The sequence below is a fragment of the Anopheles stephensi genome, chromosome 3 (assembly GCF_013141755.1).
Source record: "Anopheles stephensi strain Indian chromosome 3, UCI_ANSTEP_V1.0, whole genome shotgun sequence".
NCBI lineage: Eukaryota > Metazoa > Arthropoda > Insecta > Diptera > Culicidae > Anopheles > Anopheles stephensi.
In genome coordinates, this window is record NC_050203.1 from 46,192,800 (window position 1) to 46,215,342 (window position 22,543).

General features: G+C 43.2%; 5 protein-coding genes across 11 annotated transcripts; 3 read left to right on the forward strand and 2 right to left on the reverse strand.

Moving 5' to 3' along the window:
- Positions 1-1,155: 1,155 nt before the first annotated feature.
- LOC118511158 (cuticle protein 7-like) lies at positions 1,156-2,052 on the reverse strand. The gene is made up of 2 exons (XM_036053897.1): positions 1,975-2,052; positions 1,156-1,909 (listed from the first exon to the last, which is right to left on the reverse strand). The coding sequence occupies exons 1-2, from the start codon at positions 1,984-1,986 to the stop codon at positions 1,247-1,249; spliced, it is 675 nt and encodes a 224-aa protein (XP_035909790.1). The 5' UTR covers positions 1,987-2,052; the 3' UTR covers positions 1,156-1,246.
- Positions 2,053-5,080: 3,028 nt separating this feature from the next.
- Positions 5,081-12,362, forward strand: LOC118511152 (sporulation protein kinase pit1). Of its 7 annotated transcripts, none has more exons than XM_036053881.1 (8): positions 5,081-6,460; positions 6,529-7,629; positions 7,716-8,050; positions 9,870-10,041; positions 10,147-11,471; positions 11,537-11,797; positions 11,861-11,970; positions 12,038-12,362. In XM_036053881.1, the coding sequence occupies exons 2-8, from the start codon at positions 7,474-7,476 to the stop codon at positions 12,115-12,117; spliced, it is 2,439 nt and encodes an 812-aa protein (XP_035909774.1). In that variant the 5' UTR covers positions 5,081-6,460; positions 6,529-7,473; the 3' UTR covers positions 12,118-12,362. The 7 variants fall into 7 exon arrangements, with proteins under 7 accessions (XP_035909774.1, XP_035909775.1, XP_035909776.1 ...); XM_036053882.1 differs by having other exon boundaries at positions 5,081-5,498; positions 6,945-7,629; XM_036053883.1 differs by having other exon boundaries at positions 5,081-5,498; positions 6,968-7,629.
- Positions 12,363-17,262: 4,900 nt separating this feature from the next.
- LOC118511160 (cuticle protein 7-like) lies at positions 17,263-18,199 on the forward strand. The gene is made up of 2 exons (XM_036053899.1): positions 17,263-17,385; positions 17,451-18,199. The coding sequence occupies exons 1-2, from the start codon at positions 17,374-17,376 to the stop codon at positions 18,090-18,092; spliced, it is 654 nt and encodes a 217-aa protein (XP_035909792.1). The 5' UTR covers positions 17,263-17,373; the 3' UTR covers positions 18,093-18,199.
- LOC118511159 (cuticle protein 7-like) lies at positions 17,297-20,582 on the forward strand. Its single transcript, XM_036053898.1, has 2 exons — positions 17,297-17,385; positions 19,887-20,582. The coding sequence occupies exons 1-2, from the start codon at positions 17,374-17,376 to the stop codon at positions 20,547-20,549; spliced, it is 675 nt and encodes a 224-aa protein (XP_035909791.1). The 5' UTR covers positions 17,297-17,373; the 3' UTR covers positions 20,550-20,582.
- A 422-nt stretch (positions 20,583-21,004) lies between these two features.
- On the reverse strand, positions 21,005-22,287 carry LOC118511155. Its single transcript, XM_036053890.1, has 4 exons — positions 21,998-22,287; positions 21,694-21,929; positions 21,417-21,614; positions 21,005-21,353 (listed from the first exon to the last, which is right to left on the reverse strand). Exons 1-4 carry the CDS (start codon positions 22,235-22,237, stop codon positions 21,155-21,157), a joined length of 873 nt encoding a protein of 290 aa, XP_035909783.1. The 5' UTR covers positions 22,238-22,287; the 3' UTR covers positions 21,005-21,154.
- Between the last annotated feature and the right edge of the window lie 256 nt (positions 22,288-22,543).

Here is a 22,543-nt window from a genome sequence, read left to right on the forward strand (position 1 = left end):
TAAGATGTATTTGGGACGACGGTTGCGATGCTATTAAACTCTTTTATTATATATTTTCGGGGTTATCCTAACAGTCATGTACACTAGTATTATTTACTAAGGGTAACACCTTACCCCCTTACATACACCTTAACTAAATTAACCCTTTAGGCGCCAACAATTGATTTATTTATTTATTTTTATTCATTCATTTTTTTATTCATTTATTTTTTATTCTTTTATATGCTTGGTCATTTATTTCTTTATTTTTTGTTAATTTATATATAAATATAGTTATTTATGTATAACTTTTTATATTTATAGTTGAAGTGTAGTCATGCAACCATGTAGAAGAAAAATCAGCTTCTGTCACCCGTGCAGTGGTCCCACCATATAACAGATTGCCTTTAGCCAGTCACAGCTACATCATAGTTCATTGCGATCGAGTATTATGTTAAGAACATGCATGATCAGAACATCGCATGATATGCACATCGATTTGTTTTCAAGCACTCGCTAGAAACTCCTGGACGAATGATATTCGAACGACCACACTCGACAACAAACTGTTGGAAGCTCTCACACGAAAAGCTACTTATTACGGCAGCATGTGAATAGCGAGGCTATCGTTAACAATGCTCTTCTTTAACCCACAAAAGATCACCAGTATTTTCAGTAAACTATCAAGCCTAATGATTTAAGCTGCAAAATTAAAGACAAATAATGATAAATTATCCTTTGTTTTTGTGATAAGAACTAACCCATTATGAGTTTTACTGAATGTGGTACTGGAATAAGAACAGCGTTTCTGGCCGGTATCGTGTTCAAGAAATGATTTATTTAGTTAAACTTACCTTGAAATGTCCGACTTTGTTTAGGACTTATCTGCGTGTAATCAACTCTTGCTGAATTGAGGTCAATAAGATGTCCATAGCTAAGAATTGGTAATATCCAGGATAATCGGAAATCTGGTGCTTCTTTATTTTATTCAGAAAGAGTGGCCTGGCTATCTGGTGCATCGTATAGAAAAAAAAACGAGTCGCTGCCAAGTGCATGAAGTTTCATACGCTCAAAAGAAGACACTGTTTTCGCACTGAATAGTCCAATAGTTAGATGGCTATAAAGTTAACTCGATTGCTTTCGAATATTAATTCATTTTGATTGAAAAAATCCATAAAGAAATATGCAAATGATTTGTTTTATTAACTGCTGTACACTACATTCCTAAAACTGGCATTTAATAATCTTATTACACTAGGATCTTAACCTAGTAATGATGATGGCTCAGATGGCTCGGTCCATGAACGATGCTGGAGGTCGAATGCGCGATCGGAGCGGCATGGTGCGCGATCGGGGCGGCGTAGTGCGCGATCGGAGCGGCGTAGTGGGCGACCGGAGCGGCATGATGATGCTGGATGGTGGCGTGCGCTACTGGAGCATGGGCATAGCTGGACACGTGCACGGGCTGAGCGATCACCTTGTGGACTGGCTGGGCGATCTTCACTCCCGTTGGCTCACGACGCACGACGGCGTTGAATCCGGAGTGATGATCGGCATGGTAGTCGACGACACGGTGATGGCCGTCCGAGTCCAACAGCGAGTACTGTCCGTGCACCTCATCACCGTGACGGGTCTCGTGCTGGCTCTTGATGTCTCCGGTATGTTCGTCGTGCACGGAGTACGAGAACTCGTAGTTCGCCGGGGCGTGGTGCTCTACGGACTTGATGATCGTTGGCTGAGCGATGGTCTTGACGATGGCCGGAGCGGAGTGCTGGTAGTAGGCCGGAGCGGCATGGATGGATCCGACATGCTGGACGGCTGGGGCAGCGTGATGCTGGATGGTGGAGTGCGAGGTAGCGATCGCTCCGTGTTGAGCCACGGGGAGCAGACCGGCGCTAGCGGCTGCTACCAGAGTAGCCAGCAGAACAAACTGAAGAATACAAAAGAATCATTGTAGTTTTCTCTATAGAACTGTAGAGCAGTAGATATTCTTACTTTGAACGCCATTATTGGAGCAAGTTTGTTGTTACTGTCGGTGAAGATCGGAGTGAATGTGCCATTTTGGATGTCGACCAACGCCTTTTATACTCAGGATATCCCGATGGAGTAGGGCGTTCGTAACGTCCTTGAGAGGACGCTATCACGAAAATGAACTACTTTTACTCAATGTAACTGATCTTCATCAACTGAGCTACGTTTCTGTTAAAGTCATTGAACGAATGGTGTTAACACGATGAAACTAAAAATAAACTTGCAAATGACACACCTCCACAGCAACGTAACGGATGTGGGTAAAAGGAGCTGACGGATCAAATTCACCACGCATTTTTTTAGCACTCGCTCCTTCACTCCTCAAGATGTTGAAGTAAAGTCTGCATCAAATTTGATTGCGCAAATATTTTCGCACAAGTGTGTTAAATAAGATCAATTCAAAAAGTGTATATTACGTTGCACCGTTAAATTTAATATGCATTTGAACCACACTAACAGATCGCCAACCAATTGAACAGATGTCTCGCAGTGTGTAAAACGTTCGGTCTTAATCGCTGGTAGGGGTAATTAAAATGAGGCCTTGCAGCAGAGGCACAAAGACACACACCTACGAATGTTGTTTTTAATCGCTGTCTCTTTACGGTAAATAGTGTAGCAGCTATATGCTAGAATGGCGGCAAACGATCGATGTCGTTCAACGGCAGGACATGGTCAACTACGAGATAAACGAAAATGTGGAGCTTAAAAAAAGAAATAAAGCAGAAACTGGAATTTGACGCAGTCGCATCTGGATCTGGAAAGGATTGAATGAACTGATCAAGAAACCGGAATAAAGAAAAACACAAGCAACCAATGGAGGTGTGTCTTTTTCGTAAAATTTGCCACCGTTCTAGACACACCTGGCCTTGTATGCCTCTACAAGGGATTTACGCGCCGGTAAAAGTAGTTCTTATTTTTGATACGCAATTTGGGACTATTTCGGTCGCAGTTGATTTTTGGGGTCGTTCACGTTGGCCACTAGGACGCATGTAGTTATATTGAAACGAATGCCGAGGCCTTTAAATGAAGCAAAACAATAATTCCTTTCTTTAAGGGATACTTTATTAAAATTATACAAAAAACACACAAAAAATCAAATAATGTTATAATTGTGAATACAAATTATATATTGAGTATTACGGTCCGATGCCGTATTGTCCTTGTGAATACAAATGTGGCAGTAAAATTATAAAACAATAAAAATTACTTCATTCAAATTAGTAACATATTCGATGTAATTTAAAAACAATTAAACTCTTTACAGGTTGTTTGACTATACATTTTAAGTAAAGAAAATCCGATATTACTACTCACGATATTCGAACTTCTTCTTCTTCCTTGGCACTATACAACCTCGAGAGGTCTCGGCCTGCCATTTTAGGCTTTCTGTGACTTAATTTTACCCGTAGTAAAATTATCAACCAAGCGTACGGGAAGGCGGTCTGGGGATGGGAATAGAACCCCGGCCCTGCCGTGTGAAGACCGGTGCCGTTATCGCCTCGGCCACCGGACCGCCCCATATTCGAACCTACATTCGAACAGATGCCCTTAATTCTTCCTATCTTTCTATACTTAGATTTAAATTTGAAATGAGACTCAGAGGGAGTACTGGACACTCCATTACAGTGATAAGCTTTTCGAAAAATTGACCTTGGTCGAATTGATCTGCTTTTCTTTGGGTAATCATTATGCTACGAAACTCCGTCTTATGGTATTTTTTCAAAGGGTATGAATAGAGTTGCTTCGCCGAACATTGGTATGCCTGATCTCATGGTCTTATATATTTCCTTTCTCGTTTTTCATTTTTCTACAGCTTTTTGATGGAGATGTTTAGACCTAAAGAGAAAGCTTTGGTGTTTTCGGCCTTGTCTAAAAACCAAATCATGCAAATTTCACTTGATTGGTCATCAAAATCATTCTATCCGTATCTCATTTGTGGAACGTTGTGCGTGCAGCAGATGTGCTGTTTCACTAGAATAGGTGCTACCTTCAAATGATTAATAATCATTTTGCGAGTATTCAGTATAATCGTGTGTTTTTAGTAAAGGTTTAAATGTTTTTTTTTTGATTTTAAGGATATAATTAATAAAACTTTCTATGACAAACAACACTTTATTCATCTCCTAACGGTGTACTTTGCGGTTGTGCTCAAGATTCCGATGTTAAGGAGATGGATACCACATTTAAGACTTTTTGTACAAATAGACAAAGGTAAATAAGGTGGATATGATTAATTATAACAGATAAACAGATCAGAACTGATATTTTACTCAGAGACAAAAACAGACCAGATGAAGTATTACAGGTTTTCGTATCATATAATGGAACATTTGCATTCCTTGGTATGAACTTTGGTTTGAGTGTTTGAACTGATTGGTAGAATATTGCAATCCGTTAAGGTAAAGTCTTCTAACTCGGCTGTGGAACTTTGCCAACAACTTTGATAGTAGTTGGATTAAGGAGGTGTTAAAGCTAAAACAAAATTTCCGAAAAAAATGCTTTAAACCTATTCAAGTGTACACGACAGGATGTGATCCGACAGGACAGGAAAATAACGATCCAATCACAATTTCCAATTTCGCAATTTAACAGAACTAAACAAAAACTCTGCAGTAAGTCCAAAGTAAAGTCTCAAATATCCCCTAACCGAATGTTATGTTCTATTGTATGATCGCAATTTTCCACTATTCAGTTGAAACCTTCTCCTTGGTGATTCCAAACCTGGTTTATTGATAAATAGAAAAAAAATTATGAAGAATCATAATACTGTTAAAGTCTAAAATTATAGACTTTAGAAATTAAAATCTCTATTTAACACCTCAATCTCCCACGGTGCACTGCCGCCGAATACACCCCTGGACAGTCAGGCTCAAGTTCACTACGGCTGATGGACGAAAAACATGATTATGATTGTGTGTTGATAGAGCGCTCTTGCAACTGTGGATGTATGCTGCGAGCGCATGCGTCAACCAGAATGTGACTATCAACCGATCGCACCGCAAATGAAGTGATGAGCAATTTGCGATATCCTGCCGATCGTTATTGTACCGTTTACCTGTAATGTAACATAGTGTTTTCATAAAAGTGGTCCAACATCCTCAGAATGTTTGTGCAGGACGCGCTCTGTTGTGGTTTGGCGTTAAGTTTCCAAACGCAACCGTAAGGACTGTCTTGCAACGGACGGGTGGTTGCCTAGGAAACGGATAAACATACACGAATTGGTTGGTACGCACCCATCCGGTCCCGTTTGCTGGTGGAAGCTAGTTGTAAAAGGTTCGTTTTCCTGTAATGGTCGACACGGCCATCCGTTTTGCCTGTGGCGCTGTACGTTTGAGTGTTAGGAGCGTAATCGACCGTAGAAAAATGAAAACAGTGTAACAAAGTTTTATTGGTTGTGCTAAAGTGTGTCTGCGTCGTAGGTGCCTTAGATGGGTGCAGCGAAAAGTGGAGTGAAAATCTTATATGCTACCCGTGGAAAATGTGAAAAAGTGAGTTGTTTTACAAGAAAAAAAGTAAAAGTTTGTTGGAAAATATCAATAAGCAATACATGCATGTTTGCCGAAAGTGAAGTGAATTGGCACAGCAGAACCGTTTGACCGGTTTGTCGTCTTGCTGGCCTCGTTCCGTTATATCCAATTCCATCTGCACGTTGCGTCTGTGAAGTATCGCGTTTCATGGCTACCCTACGGATCACTTTTCATCACACGTTGCTGCTCATGGTGTTCCTTCTGGCCAATTATGATGCATACCAACAACTGGAAAAAAAGGTCTTCACGGCTCAGGTTGAAGAAAAACGTTACTGAGTGTTAGTTTTCCAAGGCAAAGTATGATTGAAGTTGCAGCACATACACACAGGGAGAAAAAAAAAACAACTTTACTCAGCGTGTGGCGAAAAACGAGGTCAAACACAACCGATGGCGCTCTCCTGTCGGGCGTGAAGGATTCGCACGGCAAGCGTAGCCATGGTCCTGTGAGGATTCGTATTATTCTTGACAATATCGATGGGCGATTGTGTAGGTGTAGAGTGTCGAAGAAAACACACACACACACTCACAAAAAACAAAGTTTTTCTCAGGCTCACTAATTGGCGGAAAAGTTCGACGGCACAGAAGGGCGGCACGTTTGCCTGGGTTGGGTACAACGCACCGTCGAGTGTAATGTTTGGCATGCGAATGTTTTGATAGCAAGTTGCGTGATATTTTGTGGGTTAAAAGGTTAATGGTGTCGCTTGGCTAGCCCACATTGGGGGTCCAGTTTTGGGCAAATTATTATACTATTTATCAATTTCTTGATTTTTCTTTATACAGTTCATTAGGAAATTAGGAGTTCGAGAGTATCGGTCTATAATGTTTCTTGGCTTAATTTTACCCATAGTCGGATAGCTAGTTCTGCGTATGGGGAGACTGTCCGGTTGGTGGGAATTCGATCCACTGGTATCGCGTGGGAAAATGTAAGAAGCTTGCGCCCAGTATAGGTTTCACGTAGTCATTCACTGACAAAACAACGCTTATCTTTCAGCGAGCATCTACCGGCCTATGATAGGGTACGTGCTTATCGCTGTTTCGTGACGCAGCGAAAGATGGGTGTTCCTGACCTTCCTGAAGGTTCAAATTAGGTTTGGTTGTTGACCAGAATATCATCGTACGCTATCAATAGTTTAGCGGCCGGCGTTGATAGTTAATCGATCGCGTATTCAATTTTTGTGAGCTTTTATCGTTAGCTACGCAAGTCACTTTCCTGGTGCGTGATTTATGCCAGTACAAGATAAGCTAGAAATTTTACTGGAAAGTATTTAGACTTGAACTTTAGACTTGAAAATATTATTAGTATAATGCCTTCTAATAAAATTCCGTGATCCAGTTCACTTCTCCAATGATATAAACAAACCCCGTGAAATAGTTGTTTTGTTTGCTCTACTGTTGGATGTTTTGCAGTACACCATATTTATTGATTCCAGCTACCGTGCTTTAACTCAATCAATAATTCAACCCCAAACTCTGAAGGTTTCCCATTGACCGGACGTTTCCTTGGAGAGATGCAAACACAGTTGCACCCAGTATTTATTGTCCGGCGAGCGAATAAATTGGTGTCTTGTTAGTGATACGGGTGACAGCGCTAGAAAGGTCAGTTCCGAGAAAAAAAGGGGACCTAGTTGAAAAACTATAACTGCCCCACGTACAAGTGCAATGATGAGTACCACGAATGCCATAAGGAACGGAACTGAACCTGGCACTGGCGAGTATCGCTGGTGAGCTTAAAGTTGCTTCGTACTACAAGTGTTTGTGAAGAAAAACAGACTACGAAAAGGATGTCCCAAGTGGTGGTGTATTGTTTGGTACTGGTTTAATGTTGGGCAGGCAACGGTTTTGGATCCTTGTGGCGCGCATCCACTTTTGCCTGGAATGTGACGGTGCTGGTGGCACCGGGTAGAACAACGGTTGTACAGCAAGACACGGTCCAGCCATGAATCGATACCTGACGCTCAGCCAACTGGGAGACGGTACGTACGGTACCGTTGTCCTTGGCCAGCGGAAGGACACCGGCGAAAAGGTCGCCATCAAGCGCATGAAGCGGAAATATTACTCCTGGGAGGAAGCCATGAGCCTGCGGGAGGTGAAGGTAAGGCACGCTGCTTTATGGGCAATCACATCGACGCCAAAACGGTTTGCTGGAACCATTCATACATCGTTTATGTGTCCTCGCAGTCGCTGAAGAAACTTTCCCATGCCAACGTGGTGAAGCTGAAGGAGGTGATACGGGAGAACGACGTGCTGTACTTTGTGTTCGAGTACATGCAGGAAAACCTGTACCAGCTGATCAAGGACCGCGATACCCACTTTCCGGAAGCGACCGTAAGACTGATACTGCAGCAAATTCTGACCGGGCTGGCGTTTATGCACCGGCACGGCTTCTTCCATCGGGACCTGAAACCGGAGAACGTGCTGTGCAGTGGACCGGAAATGGTGAAAATAGCCGACTTTGGGCTGGCCCGGGAGATACGGTCCCGGCCACCGTACACGGACTACGTTTCCACCAGATGGTAAGGGCTGTTGAAGTGATCACTCACCTACGCTTCGAAATGCGTCCGACCACGGGGTGCGTTTTTGGTTTCATTTTTTTTCGGTGATGGGAGCAAACACACATTGCGTGTTGCGTGATCAATGTCAAAACGTGATAGTGTCATGAATTATTGTAGCACTTTTTGGGTGGCCGTATGCCACCTTCCAGCGCTCGGATGAGTTTTACAATTTGTGTTTCGTCAATTGCTATCGTCCTACGGCGTGTGATGACGCATTAGATGGTTAATGTTGGGGCGCATTAAATTGGTAGGAGACAAAACACGTGTTTCTTATTCGGATGCGCTTAAAGTCATTTCGTTTTACAGTTGTATGGACCAATACATTTCTAAGGGTGAATTCCATATTGTATCGTTTTTTGATTATTATGTGTTAAGAATTATTTCAAGGATCAGGAAATTGTCTTAATTTTCGACTTATGAAAGCTACTGTTTTATGATTATTTCAACTCAAAGTTTTTATTTGATTCAGTGACAGATAAAATTAGTTACGAAAACTTTAAGCGTTAAAAACCTTAAATTTAGGCTATGAAGCTAATTTTCAACAAATAAACTTATTAGTTTAGTTTCCGCAAAGCTTAGCTGTTGGTTTTGGGAAAACGAGCTTATCAATGGATGAGCCGAGAAATTCATGATGAGTCAAAGCAGATACACAACAGTTATTTGAAAATCGGATATGAACGTGGTCTAATTCTATTCTCCGTCACTGTAGATTAAACGTTTGATGGTTGAGTTTACTTTACTGAGCTTTGTTTATTGTGAAGTTTATTTCCATACTCTGTGTTATTTGAAATGTATTTACATTTTTAGCATTTTTCAAAACCAGACCGTCTTTTATTAACTGATAGCTAGATCAGTCTTGCGTACGGGAGAACGCTCGAGGCTACCGATACCGATTTGATACCGATCATGTCATGAGAAACGCTAATAACTTGGAAAATTGAATCATTTTAAATCACTAACACTGTTGGTTTTAAAATATAATAAAAACGTAGACGGGTGTGGCATACAGTGACGGAAAATAGATTAAGAAAAAAATTTATACTAAATTTTTTATACCATCAGTTCTGATACTTGCACAAGCTATAATCAAACCGAAATTTGTTAAAAGCGTCCTCATCATCTTAACTTTCTACATCCATTTTGGATAGATTAAAAATGATCAAAAACTTTTGATATAATAAAAAGGTAAAACAAAAGACCTCAAAATACATATTTTTTAATAACAAAACTGGACTGCATTTAAATAGACAAATAGATAAAGAGGTTAAGTAAAGCTTTAAAAAAATATTTTACATAAGTAAATAGTCTTAATTTAATGTTTGATATGATTTTGCCATATTTTCATGAGCATAATAAAAAGATACTTAGAATCGCTTCCTCGAATTATCCAATGCTAGGATCATTTTCGCAATTAAACTAATATATACAAAGAAAATAAATTAAGTCGAATCGAGGAATCGGTATCATAGCCTGAAGCTTACGATTATAAAATATAGGTGATCTATTTCTATTGCCAGTCACTTTACACATTGCTTTTACACAAAATTGATTCAAATGTCAGGAAGAGTCAGGAGAGAGTACGAAAGCACTTCAATTTCTTAATACCCATTAAAACTTATTTGTATTCTTTGGTTGTATTCTTTAGCTTTCTATGTTCTATAATCCAGTCGATGTTTACAAAATACAAATGATTGTAACGTGTTGCTAATTTATACCATTCATAAAACTGTTGTAAAACATAAAGAAGGAGTTTTATTAAAGCTCGTATGTTTATTTTTAGGTATCGTGCACCAGAAGTGCTTCTACATTCTACACGCTACGGTAGCTCCATAGATCTCTGGGCGGTGGGATGTATAATGGCAGAATTATACACCTTTCGGCCACTGTTTCCGGGCTCGAGCGAGGTGGATCAGCTGTTTAAGATATGTTCAGTACTGGGCACACCGGACAAGGTGAGCATCAGGGTTCATCAAAACTTCAGATAATCCTGCTTATCGTTTTTTTGTTTGCTGTTGGAAGCTTATTTTACATTTTATGGTTTGCATTTCTCCTTCTAGTCCGATTGGGCCGACGGGCACAAACTTGCCGCAACGATACAGTTTCGGTTTCCGGAGTGTCCAAAAATACCGTTGGCTACCCTGGTGACACGTGCCAGCAGCGCTGGCATACAGCTGCTGGAGGATTTGCTCCAGTGGGAACCGGAGAAGCGACCGACCGCACAGCAATCGATGAAGTATCCGTACTTTAGCACAGGGAAAGCCCGAAACTCTGCGAACGGTTTAACACAACACAATCAACCATCGCACAATAGTAACGCCAACGGTGGCCCTGCACTCGCCGTACCAAATGCTCGATTGTCAATCATGGAACTAGCGTCCAACACGAGGAATGTGCGCGATACGAATGGAGCTAATGGCAACTACAATCCAATTAGCAACAACGAACTGAACGACCTAAACTCCATGCTAAGCCTATCGCGCGTGTCGGAGACGACTGTCGACCGGACGACTCAGCAAACACAGCCGACCCAAGCCAGTCAGCAGGCGTACACCGAAGATGAGAAGGAAGCTACAGGTAAGCTGCAGAGTGGGATTAACTATAGTCTGCTCAACGAGATGCTCAACGGGTACAGTGTGGGAATTGCGCCTTCGGTTCCCACGAATGGGCAGGGCATGGCGAGGATACTCCGCAATGGAGCATCGAACACATTCAGCAAGTCGAACGTTGCCTACGACGCCAGCAACATGGTAGCCGATGTGGATAAGGTGACGAATGATAAGGGTGCGGGATCGGTCGTCAGCTATGCCATCATTAAACCTGCCGTGGTGCGTATTGACGACAACCGATTGGCGGATGTGTCCATACCGCTGGCCGACGGAATCGGAGGTCGGAAGGAGAAGGTGAACGATATTTTTGTGACTCGAAACACTGACTATCAGCACAACCACCACCACGGAAGCGGACAAGGCGTCACGAAGGCCACGAACGGACATCGCATACTTCCGGTGGTTGATAGTGACGATTCGAGCTACTTCGGAAGCGGATTCTATTTGCATAAGAAAAGCTCTGGCCACACGTTGAAGAACGGAAGCTCGGCAGTAAGCATGGGCGGTGGCAGTGACGGTGGAGGGGTAGGAGTCGGCCGAAGGGCCGCAGGCAGTGGAGCATTTAATGGTAGCTTTCTGAACGACAGCAAGGTGTACAACGCATTCTCAAAACAACCTATGCTCTTGACGCGGAAAACAGATGAGGATCTGAAGGTGTACCGAAACCGCAACGGGCCGCTGGACCGAACCATTCACGGGCATTTTAGCAAGAGCTGGGAACCAACGCATCATCTTGGGGAAGGCCGGGCGGATGATTCATTGGATGAAATTTTGGGGTATGATCTTTTCGTGTGCTGCGGTTGTTGAATCATCGTAAAAGCTTGCTTACTTTTGCTTTCAGAAGCCGGGTTAAGGCATCCAAGAAGCCTGCGAACGACTTTAAGCTAGAGGATCTGTTCGGTGCACTGTCGTTCAGCAAGGATTCAACGACGGCAAAGTACCCGAACACGGTTCCGTTCGCCAAGAGTTCTACGAAAAACATCGGTGCCAGCGGAGCGATAGCGGACATTTTCGACAATTCTGAAGCTAAACCATCCCATTCTAGTGCAAACGTGATGCCGCGGCGCAAGAATCAGCAGCAAGTATTCGTATCGGACACAAGGTATGTATGCACCGAAACCGGGCAAAAGGCGAATGTAATCTGTTATCTGTCCATCATTTTCAGCAACTTGAGCACGGAAAAGTTTAGCGGCATTAATGCCTCGTTTAAGTTGTTCCCATGGGATGATGTACCGAAGAATGGTGTAGAAAAGAAGCAGTGGATTCCCGACAATGGTAAGCGGCCTGGTGCGACAGTAGACGACGGGTAGCATAAGAAAGTTTGTGTTCTTCTATCTTGCAGGGGTTTTGACGTACGTTGGCGCCGGTAACAACGAGCACACGGGACGAACGGATTGGGCCGCAAAGTACCTGAGCAAATAAGGAAGCGGGATGTGGTCGGTTGCACATCGCTTAGCATTATAGGATTCGTTCTTGTTTTGTCTAGCAACCTATCTGTGATAGATCAGCGTAACTTTAGACAATTGTGGCAGTTGTTATGATGTTAGTTTGTTTAGTTTTTGTTTAAGGTTACATAGATATAGGCACTGTAATTAAAAAGGACGATTCAATATCCTGAGTTCGCTGATTGAACTAGCTGGTAGAATGAATAAAACAACCAACTTTTCATAAATCCTGTCGAGTGTCGATTAATTATTTAATTACTATTTAAAAACTAGAGAAAAGGTGGCTCGAACAACTGAGTCTTCTTAAAATGAGCAAAATTCTTACGATGAACGAAAACCTGAAATTAATACAAATCCACAGACCGGTAAGAAAGTGTAAAGGAGACAAATGTGGGAATGAGTGCCTGTGAATAGGGACCACAACGCTCACGAAGAAGGTGAGTGACGCTAGGGAGTATAAATAAGCAGGACATCGAGCCAAAAAGGTAGTCGCTCCTAATTATCCATCGGGTCAAGACACAGCGTACATTCCAATAAAGAATAAATAAGACTTAGAACTATCTCTTTCTTACATGGGGGCTCGTCCGGGAAGGAGTACAGTTCTTAAGAACTATTGTGCTGCGTGCGCTAGTTGCACTGTGTGTGCGAATGAGTATTGTGCTGTGTGCGCGAGTTGTACTGTGTGTGCGAAATACTATTGTGCTGTGTGCGCAAGCTGCACTGTGTGTGCAAAGAAGTGTTGCACTGTGTGTGCGAAGCGACTTGTGCGCTGTGTGTGTGTAACCGAAAAAGGATTTTATACTGTGCATCGAGTTGCGTTCTGTGTGGGGAGCCGACTGTGACAAGGATTGTGCTGTGTGCGAACAACAACATTGTGCTGTGTGCAGAAGACGGTGAAAAACCATGGAACAACTGGTTGAAGAATTCACACGTACTGGTTTGGTACGAAAGTGTGAAATGGCCGGATTGCCAACTACTGGCACAAAGGAGGATTTAGCCATGCGCTTAGTGGAAGCGCAAGCGAACGAACAGGTTGACATGCACGCTCATGATAACGACGTTACGGGTGTGAGTGGGTTTCATGATGCGGAGGGGTCGGTTTCAGGAAATGCACCGAAATCCGAACCAGCAAGTGTGGCCTACATGCAACCATATTCGTTTCGTGATGTGGAGGACTCGATCGAACCATACGGCGAAGATGTACATCGCGACATCAAAATGTGGTTTAAGGAGTTCGAAGGCGTTGCCACCATGGCAAGGTGGACGGATGAACAAAAGTTCATAATGACGCGTCGAAAAATGGTCGGCGTGGCCCGGAGTTTCCTATCAACGCTTAAGGATGTTGCGTCATATGCGGTTTTGCGTGCGGCATTAGTGAAGGAGTTCGGGCATATCATCCGCGCTAGCGATGTGCACCGGCGACTCGTTACTCGGCACAAGAAGCGCAGTGAATCGGTATTAGAGTACCTGTACGAAATGCAACGCATAGCGAGCAATGTGGAGATTGACGAGAGCAGTCTCGTGGAATATATTGCCGATGGCATAACAGCAGAGGCTCGAACCAGAGCCACTTTGTATAGGGCAAGAACGATCATGGAACTAAAGGAAGAACTATTGTTCCTCGAGCGGGCCGAAAAGAAAGACCAAGAGAGACGGGAAAAAACTTCTCGGAACGTCGTCGAGCCAAGCTGTAGAAGAAAGTGTTACAGTTGCGGTGGCTTTGGACACGAGTCTAATAAGTGCGCTAAAGCAGGACGCAGGCTTACGTGTTTTAAGTGTGGCGAGGCGGGGCATATTGCCCGTAACTGTGTGCCACGAAACGGCAGAGAAGAAAGAACATCGGGAAATGTAAATGTGGTGGAACACACAAAGGTGTTGACGAAAAAAGTGCTCCTTGGAACTAAGGAGTGTGAGGCTCTCGTGGACACTGGCAGTGAAGTGTCGTTGGTCAGGCAAGATTTTATTGGTGAAAAGACGATGAAACCATCGTGTCGAGTGATTCGTGGAATCGGAGGCGTGTACAGTAGCGTGTGTGGGGAAATCGAAACAACGATCACAATCGAAGAACAGGATTACCCCATCTCGGTTTTAGTGGTAACAGCGGACACAATTCGTCAACCAATGATTGTTGGCATGGATTTTCTGCAGAAGGTGCCGTACTGCATTTTGAACGGTGAGATAAGTTTTGGCTCAAGAGTGAAAGTGATGCCGGAGAACTGGATTTTCAACATCAATGTGGAATCACAAGAAGTCGACGCACCAGTTAAATACAAAGACGATATTGCGAAAATGATTCGGGATTACGTGCCAGCAAATAGCTCTTGTAGTGACAGCGAATTGCACATTCGATTATACGACAACGTCCCAGTGCGCGCGTACCCAAGGCGTCTTGCACCATTGGAACGAACGGCGGTAAAAGCGCAAGTGGAAGAGTGGTTGTGTGATGGTGTTGTGCGTTCATCAAATAGTCCTTATGCTAGTGCGATCGTCGTTGTGCCGAAAAAAGATGGAACGCGGAGAGTGTGCGTGGACTATCGAGAAATAAACAAGAAAATCATTCGTGACTCGTTTCCTATGCCGGTAGTAGAAGATCAAATTGACCAGTTGGAAAGTGCTCGTGTTTATTCGACATTGGACTTAAAAAATTCGTACTTTCACGTGCCGATTGCTGAAGAAAGTCGTAAGTATACATCCTTTGTGACGCAAGAAGGACAGTATGAGTTTTGTCGTGCGCCGTTTGGATTGTGCCTTAGTGGTAGTGCGTTTAACAGGTTCATAAATTCGGTATTGCGTGAGTTGATTAATGATGGAATAGTGTTAACATTTGTAGACGATATAATAATTCCATCAAAGGACGAACAGCAAGGTATGGAATTGTTGAAACGTTTGTTGAAAGTGGCGGAAAAAGCAGGATTACGATTTAATTGGAAAAAGTGTTCGTTTTTGCAAAGGCGTATCGAGTATCTAGGATACACGATATATGAAGGACGTATAGAACCGTCGCCGTTAAAGGTAGAAAAAGTGAAGGGTTTTCCGTTACCGTGTACTGTGAAACAAATGCAACGATTTTATGGATTGGCTAGTTATTTCCGGAAGTTTGTGGCTAATTTTGCTGAAATAATGCGTCCGATGTCAATGTTATTACGGAAGCAGGAGAAATTTGAAGTGAACGATGAAGTGCGACAAGCGTTTATTCATATTAAAACGGTTTTGAGTCAGTACCCAGTGCTACGGATTTTCAAATCAGGACTTGAAACGGAGGTTCACACTGACGCAAGTAAGGAAGCGTTGGCTGGCATTTTAATGCAGCGTGCGGAAGACGATGGGAAGTTCCATCCCTGCTACTATTATAGCCGGCTGACGAATCAAGCAGAAAGGAATTACCATTCTTTTGATTTGGAATCGCTGGCTGTTGTCGAGTCAGTGAAAAAGTTTCGGTGTTATCTGCTGGGACAACGGTTCAAGTTAGTGACAGATTGCGTCGCCTTCACGCAATCCGTGGCAAAGAAAAATCCGAGTGCCCGAACCAGTAGATGGCTGAACGTGTTGGCTGAATTCGAGTATGAAGTGGAGCATCGATCGGCGGACAGGATGCGACACGTTGATGCCTTATCCCGAGCAAATGTGATGACGATAACATCAGCTGTATGTGCGCGAATAGCGGCTGCGCAGCGTGCTGATCCGCCGACATCTGAGATAATACGTCGAATCGAGCAGGACGGAAATTTCGACGAATTCACGATGATGGGCGGTGTTCTCTACAAGGGCAGCATGGGAGCAGAAAGATTGTACGTACCGTCCAGCATGCAAGGTGAGATCGTTAGAAGTGCGCATGAACAGGGGCATTTCGGGGTGAAAAAGACAAAAGAACGCATAAGATCTGATTACTTTATTCCTAATGTGGATGGGAAGATAGAAGAATGTATTGCATCATGCGTGAGATGCATAGTAGGGGAAAGAAAGCGAGGTAAATGTGAAGGGGTACTCCACCCAATCCCAAAAGGATGTGTTCCTCTGGATACGTTTCATGTAGATTTTTTGGGGCCCATGCCGTCGACTAGAAAAATGTATAATTACATTTTCACAATCGTCGATGCGTTCACCAAATTTGTTTGGTTATTCCCGGTGAAATCCACAACAGCAGAAGAAGCGATAAGAAGAATGCAAATAGTAGCGAATACGTTCGGGCATCCGCGAAGAATTATATGCGATAGAGGTACGGCGTTCACGTCTGGTGCATTTGAAAAGTATTGTGCGGAAAATAATATCGAATTGCATAAAATTGTAACAGGAGTTCCGCGGGGAAACGGACAAGTGGAAAGGATACATGGGATAATAATTCCAGTTCTAACGAAATTGTCAGTAGAAAAACCAGATGAGTGGTTTAAGCATGTCGATAAAGTTCAAACCACCATAAACAATAGCTGGCAAAAGGCGATTGGAATGACTCCTTTTGAGTTATTTATTGGAGTGAAAATGAAAACAAAGGACGATGTTATTCTTGCACAGATATTAAGAGAAGAAATGCAAACGGTGTTTAATGAAGGTCGGGAGGAATTGCGTCTGAATGCGCGAGACAGCATTGGTAGGATTCAGTTGGAAAATAGAAAGTATTACAATCTTCGCCGTAAGAAAGCTAAAAAATACGAAGTTGGAGATGTGGTAGCACTTCCCTTTACCCAGTTTGGGACAGGTAGAAAGGTGAAAAGAAGATTTTTGGGACCGTATATCGTTCAAAAAGTGTTGCCAAACGACCGGTATGAAGTTCGTAAATTAGATGAGGGAGAAGAGGGACCATGTCGAACGACCACGGCAGGAGACATGTTAAAGGATTGGTCTCATTCACATTGAGTAACATCAGGAAAGGCCGTGTGGGAATGAGTGCCTGTGAATAGGGACCACAACGCTCACGAAGAAGGTGAGTGACGCTAGGGAGTATAAATAAGCAGGACATCGAGCCAAAAAGGTAGTCGCTCCTAATTATCCATCGGGTCAAGACACAGCGTACATTCCAATAAAGAATAAATAAGACTTAGAACTATCTCTTTCTTACACAAATATCAGGTTTCAACCGGTAAAAGTAGTGCAGCGTCGTAGTGATAGCGTCCTCTCAAGGACGTTACAAACGCCCAACTCCATCGGGATATCCTGAGTATAAAAAGCGTTGGTCGACACCCAAAATGGCACATTCACTCCGATCTTCACCGACAGTAACAACAAGCTTGCTCCAACAATGGCATTCAAAGTAAGAATTTCTACCGATCTACAGTTCAACAGAGAAAACTGCAATGATTCTTTTGTATTCTTCAGTTTGTTCTGCTGGCTACTCTGGTAGCAGCCGCTAGCGCCGGTCTGCTCCCTGTGGCTCAACACGGAGCGATCGCTACCTCGCACTCCACCATCCAGCATCACGCTGCCCCAGCCGTCCAGCATGTCGGATCCATCCATGCCGCTCCGGCCTACTACCAGCACTCCGCTCCGACCATCGTCAAGACCATCGCTCAGCCAACGATCATCAAGTCCATCGAGCACCACGCCCCGGCGAACTACGAGTTCTCGTACTCCGTGCACGACGAACATACCGGAGACATCAAGAGCCAGCATGAGACCCGTCACGGTGATGAGGTGCACGGACAGTACTCGCTGTTGGACTCGGACGGCCATCACCGTGTCGTCGACTACCATGCCGATCATCACTCCGGATTCAACGCCGTCGTGCGTCGTGAGCCAACGGGAGTGAAGATCGCCCAGCCAGTCCACAAGGTGATCGCTCAGCCCGTGCACGTGTCCAGCTATGCTCATGCTCCAGTAGCACACGCCACCATCCAGCAGCATCATGCCGCTCCGATCGCACACTACGCCGCTCCGATCGCGCACCATGCCGCTCCGATCGCGCATTCGACCTCCAGCATCGTTCATGGACCGAGCCATCTGAGCCATCATCATTACTAGGTTAAGATCCTAGTGTAATAAGATTATTAAAAGCCAGTGTTAGGAATGTAGTGTACAGCAGTCAATAAAACAAATCATTTGCATATTACTTCATGAATTGAATTCTTTCACTTGATTGGCTGATGGATAAACTCTCAAAATGGCTTAAAATTTAGAAGGGTTCGAGTTAACTGTATGTCCATCTAACTGGGAGTATGATTTGGAAAGATAATAATTTTTTTTCTAGCTGATCCCTCAATCACTGATGATGAATGATGAATGGCTGAGTCAGCTAGGGGAACGTTAAAGCTTTATTCATCATTGCCCAGCGTATTAAATTACATTTCGGTCAATTTTGCGATTTTCTACACAACTAGCTTGTTTATTATTATTTTTAAATATTATTTTGATTCAGTGTAGTGTTTACAGCAAGTTGTTTTTTAGTTGTGTGCGTGTTTCTAAGAACGCAAGGTAAAGTGAACAATGGATCCACAAACATGAACAATTGCCATTCAATCACTCTTAAAGTGTTTTATGCTCCTCGAATTTTTAAGTGAAGCGTTTTTACACCAGTTACCAAGAAATAAAAATCAATCAAAACATTCTGAAAAATCTCAAATCGGCTACAAAAATTTTGTCTACGAAAGAGCGTTTTAAATTTCATTTACTGGGCAGTTACGGTATTGTTTTCTTTACGATACACCAGTTCCCCGATTCTCGTCGATGTAATCAATTCTTAGTTCTGGATGTCTGATCGTCCAAAATCCCGCAAGGGATCCAAATTACGATGCAGATCTGGCCTGAAAAATCAAAGTCGTTTGAAGCTTAGTTCAACCAAATAAATCTTTTTCTTTAATACAAATCTGGTCAGAATCGTAGGGCTTTTTACTATGTAACAACACCCAGCAAAACTGGAAATTAATAATTGAAAAAAGGATTTTTTTGCACAAATTTTTTATTTAGATATCAGTATCACTCGCAATGGTATTACACAGCTGCTATCCCTGCCAGACAACGCATCTTGTGAAACATGTTAATGGCTTGTTTTATACAGCAGATATTAATAATTTTAATGAATTCGGCGTTAGAAATTTAAATTATTCGCTTACCATAAGAATTGATCGTTAGTGAGTTAAAGGAGACCGAGGAGGGCATTTTATTCTGACCCGGTACGTACCCTTCTATGTGCGTGTTTTGAACAGTTCGTTGTTGAGTGTTGTGGTTTGAAAATCATTTGTCAAGGGGATTTCTGGACAGCGCATCAATATAATTCAACATTCGTATGAAAGTAGGCCCAAAACACCTCCTCTGGTCATCTATTCAATCAAAGCCTGCAAACTGGATCGCATACAAGAAGCATTTAAGGTAGATATAATAATAAAATTAATAAATACGACCAGTTTGTTTTCTATATTAAAATAAACAAATAAATGTTAAGAGTTCTGAGTACCGACAAGCTAAAGACAATAATATTAATTATTCTATGTTTAAGACTGGTATGATGTCCCTGATATTCATATAGCTATTTTGGGCTTTGATGAATGACTTCATTCCAAGGTTTTTATATTTTTTATAACTGGTAAAAAAACTTGCATGATCTTTTGGTCTACTTAATTTTCCAGCAGACGAATAAGACTCTGCACTAAGCTGTTAAACCCCATAGAAAGGATGGTTCGTAAGAGGTTCGATACTTGACCCGTTGTGTAGCAGACTGATGCCTTAAATTATCTGCCCCTTAATCGTACAAATAATGAATAATATTAACCGGTCTATAGTTCTACAGAGAAAACTGCAATGATTCTTTCTACTCTTTAGTTTGTTCTTCTGGCTACTCTGGTAGCAGCCGCTAGCGCCGGTCTGCTCCCTGTGGCTCAACACGGAGCGATCGCTACCTCGCACTCCACCATCCAGCATCACGCTGCCCCAGCCGTCCACCATGTCGGATCCATCCATGCCGCTCCGGCCTACTACCAGCACTCCGCTCCGGCCATCGTCAAGACCATCGCTCAGCCAACGATCATCAAGTCCGTAGAGCACCATGCACCGGCGAACTACGAGTTCTCGTACTCCGTGCACGACGAACATACCGGAGACATCAAGAGCCAGCACGAGACCCGTCACGGTGATGAGGTGCACGGACAATACTCGCTGTTGGACTCGGACGGCCATCACCGTGTCGTCGACTACCATGCCGATCATCATTCCGGATTCAACGCCGTGGTGCGTCGTGAGCCAACGGGAGTGAAGATCGCCCAGCCAGTCCACAAGGTGATCGCTCAGCCCGTGCACGTGTCCAGCTATGCCCATGCTCCAGTAGCACACGCCACCATCCAGCAGCATCATGCCGCTCCGGTCGCCCATTACGCCGCCCCAATTGCGCACTATGCCGCCCCGATCGCGCACCATGCCGCTCCGATCGCGCATTCGACCTCCAGCATCGTTCATGGACCGAGCCATCTGAGCCATCATCATTACTAAGTGCGAACCAGAACATTTTGTAGTGTGGTTAGTTGGTTAGCGGAAAAATAATTCTTAAATATAAGAAAAGCGTTCTGTTGTAAAACACTTAATCTTATTCTTCATTTCATTTCACTGGTATTGCTTTTGTTAAGAGGTCCTTTTTCGAGGATTGTCAACTCGAAGCTTAGTACCACTTGCTCCTTCCTTTGGCAAGTTCATGCTCTGTAGAAGAGGCTCAAACTTATAATGTTTATGTCATCAGTGCTTTCCAGGATCTGGATTGACTTATTGAAGATGGTCCCAGAAGTTTCCCCGAATCTCGGATAACACTCTCTAACTCCAGGTTTAAGTGGCATTGCTGCCAACAAACAAACAATAAACAATTATTTGTTGCGTACGACTTCGACAACGTGCCGTAACGTATCCAATTTGATCAATTCCCAATCAAAAACCAATTCAACTAATTCGATTGAGTAACTAAATTTTTTTAAAGAATTTGCCATTTATTTGCATTATATATACATTCTATTGAACTCTGTAAATGGTAGAAGGGATGAAATATGGTACTGTTGAATATGCTTGGTTTGAGAATATGTTTAAAAGAGTTCTAGTTATCCGATTTTCTAGTTCGTGACGAGCCATTGCGTATGACTTACAGCTACAAATCCTATCTTTTCAAACAACCTTATTGATCGTTCATTACTTTCAGCGATAAACGTGTGAACATGCTGCTTATATTCGACTGCGATGTGTCTCGTCAATGCCTTGGCAAGCGTGCTTCCATATCCTCTATTGTTGCGATCGGGAACAGTGTACAGGTGCCTGGAAAGGTGAAAAATGCCTGTTAGATATGAATGTTGCTAGCTATTCCACTTCACCCCTTACCCCACTGCGTCATGATCATTCATAAACACCCAGGCTACAAGCTCTCCGGACCGCTTATCAAACAGTCCGAGACCTATGCTATGTTCGATGGCTGACTCCATGTACAGCTGGGACGTTTTGTAGCGGTAGGGCCAGCACTCGTTTAAAATCCTTGCATGCTCTTTGGCTAATGGTTTCAACTGTACTTCGCTGGGGACACTACATACCATAGAAGCGATCGTAGATAAACGATTAGCGATCGTTAAAGCAATAAATACCCTTCGCAAGCATCACTTACACATAGCTAAGTTTAGCAGCTTCTTCTCGTGGCATCCAGTAATTTAAGCAATCTGACCAACTATCTAAGCTTAACCCTCGCTGCTCCATAAGCTGAGATAGACTATCGCGTATTGCTAGGTGTGCGCCAATCGTAAACACTGGTTTCAAATCACATTTGATGTATTTCGTATTAAGGACCGCATTCGAAAGCTCGACCGGTGGGCTTTGTAAAGAATGCATCAGTACAAAAAGATCCTTCAAAGAGATTTGAAGATGGATTGGTTGCATTGAGCTTTACTGTGGTTTACTCTATACTATCTTACCTCTTCCCGGCTTATAGCTACGAACGTCGCGAAGCGATTTTCGCTCTCACCGCTCGGAACGTACACAGTTTTCTGGAATCTGTGCGACACTTGTTCCAAATCAGTGCCGTGCAGTTTTGTGTTTATGCGTAAAATGTTTTGCAACAGCGCTACAAATTGTATCGAGTCTGGCAGGCTCTGCTCGTAGATACGAATGAGTTGACATATTTCCTCCTCACTGGCTGGTCGTAACGGTTCCATTTCGCACTGCAGCGTCTGTACTGCGCCGAATGCAATAAAGTACTGGCATTTCAAGCATTGTCTGGCGGCAATTGAAGCCTTTTGCCTGTTCCTGAGAAGAGCGCCATTTCTCTTTGGGAGCGTGAGAAAATACTCTTAATCTCTTGCATGGATGTTGCTATTAGGTGGAGTTGAGCAATGATAAGATAGAATGGTACATAATAAGCACGATCAATGATAAGCGCGGCGACTCAGCTGTTCAAATACCTTTTCAAGCAAAAAGACAGTTGTGAAATACTTCAGTAGTGAAAAATGCCTAAGCACATC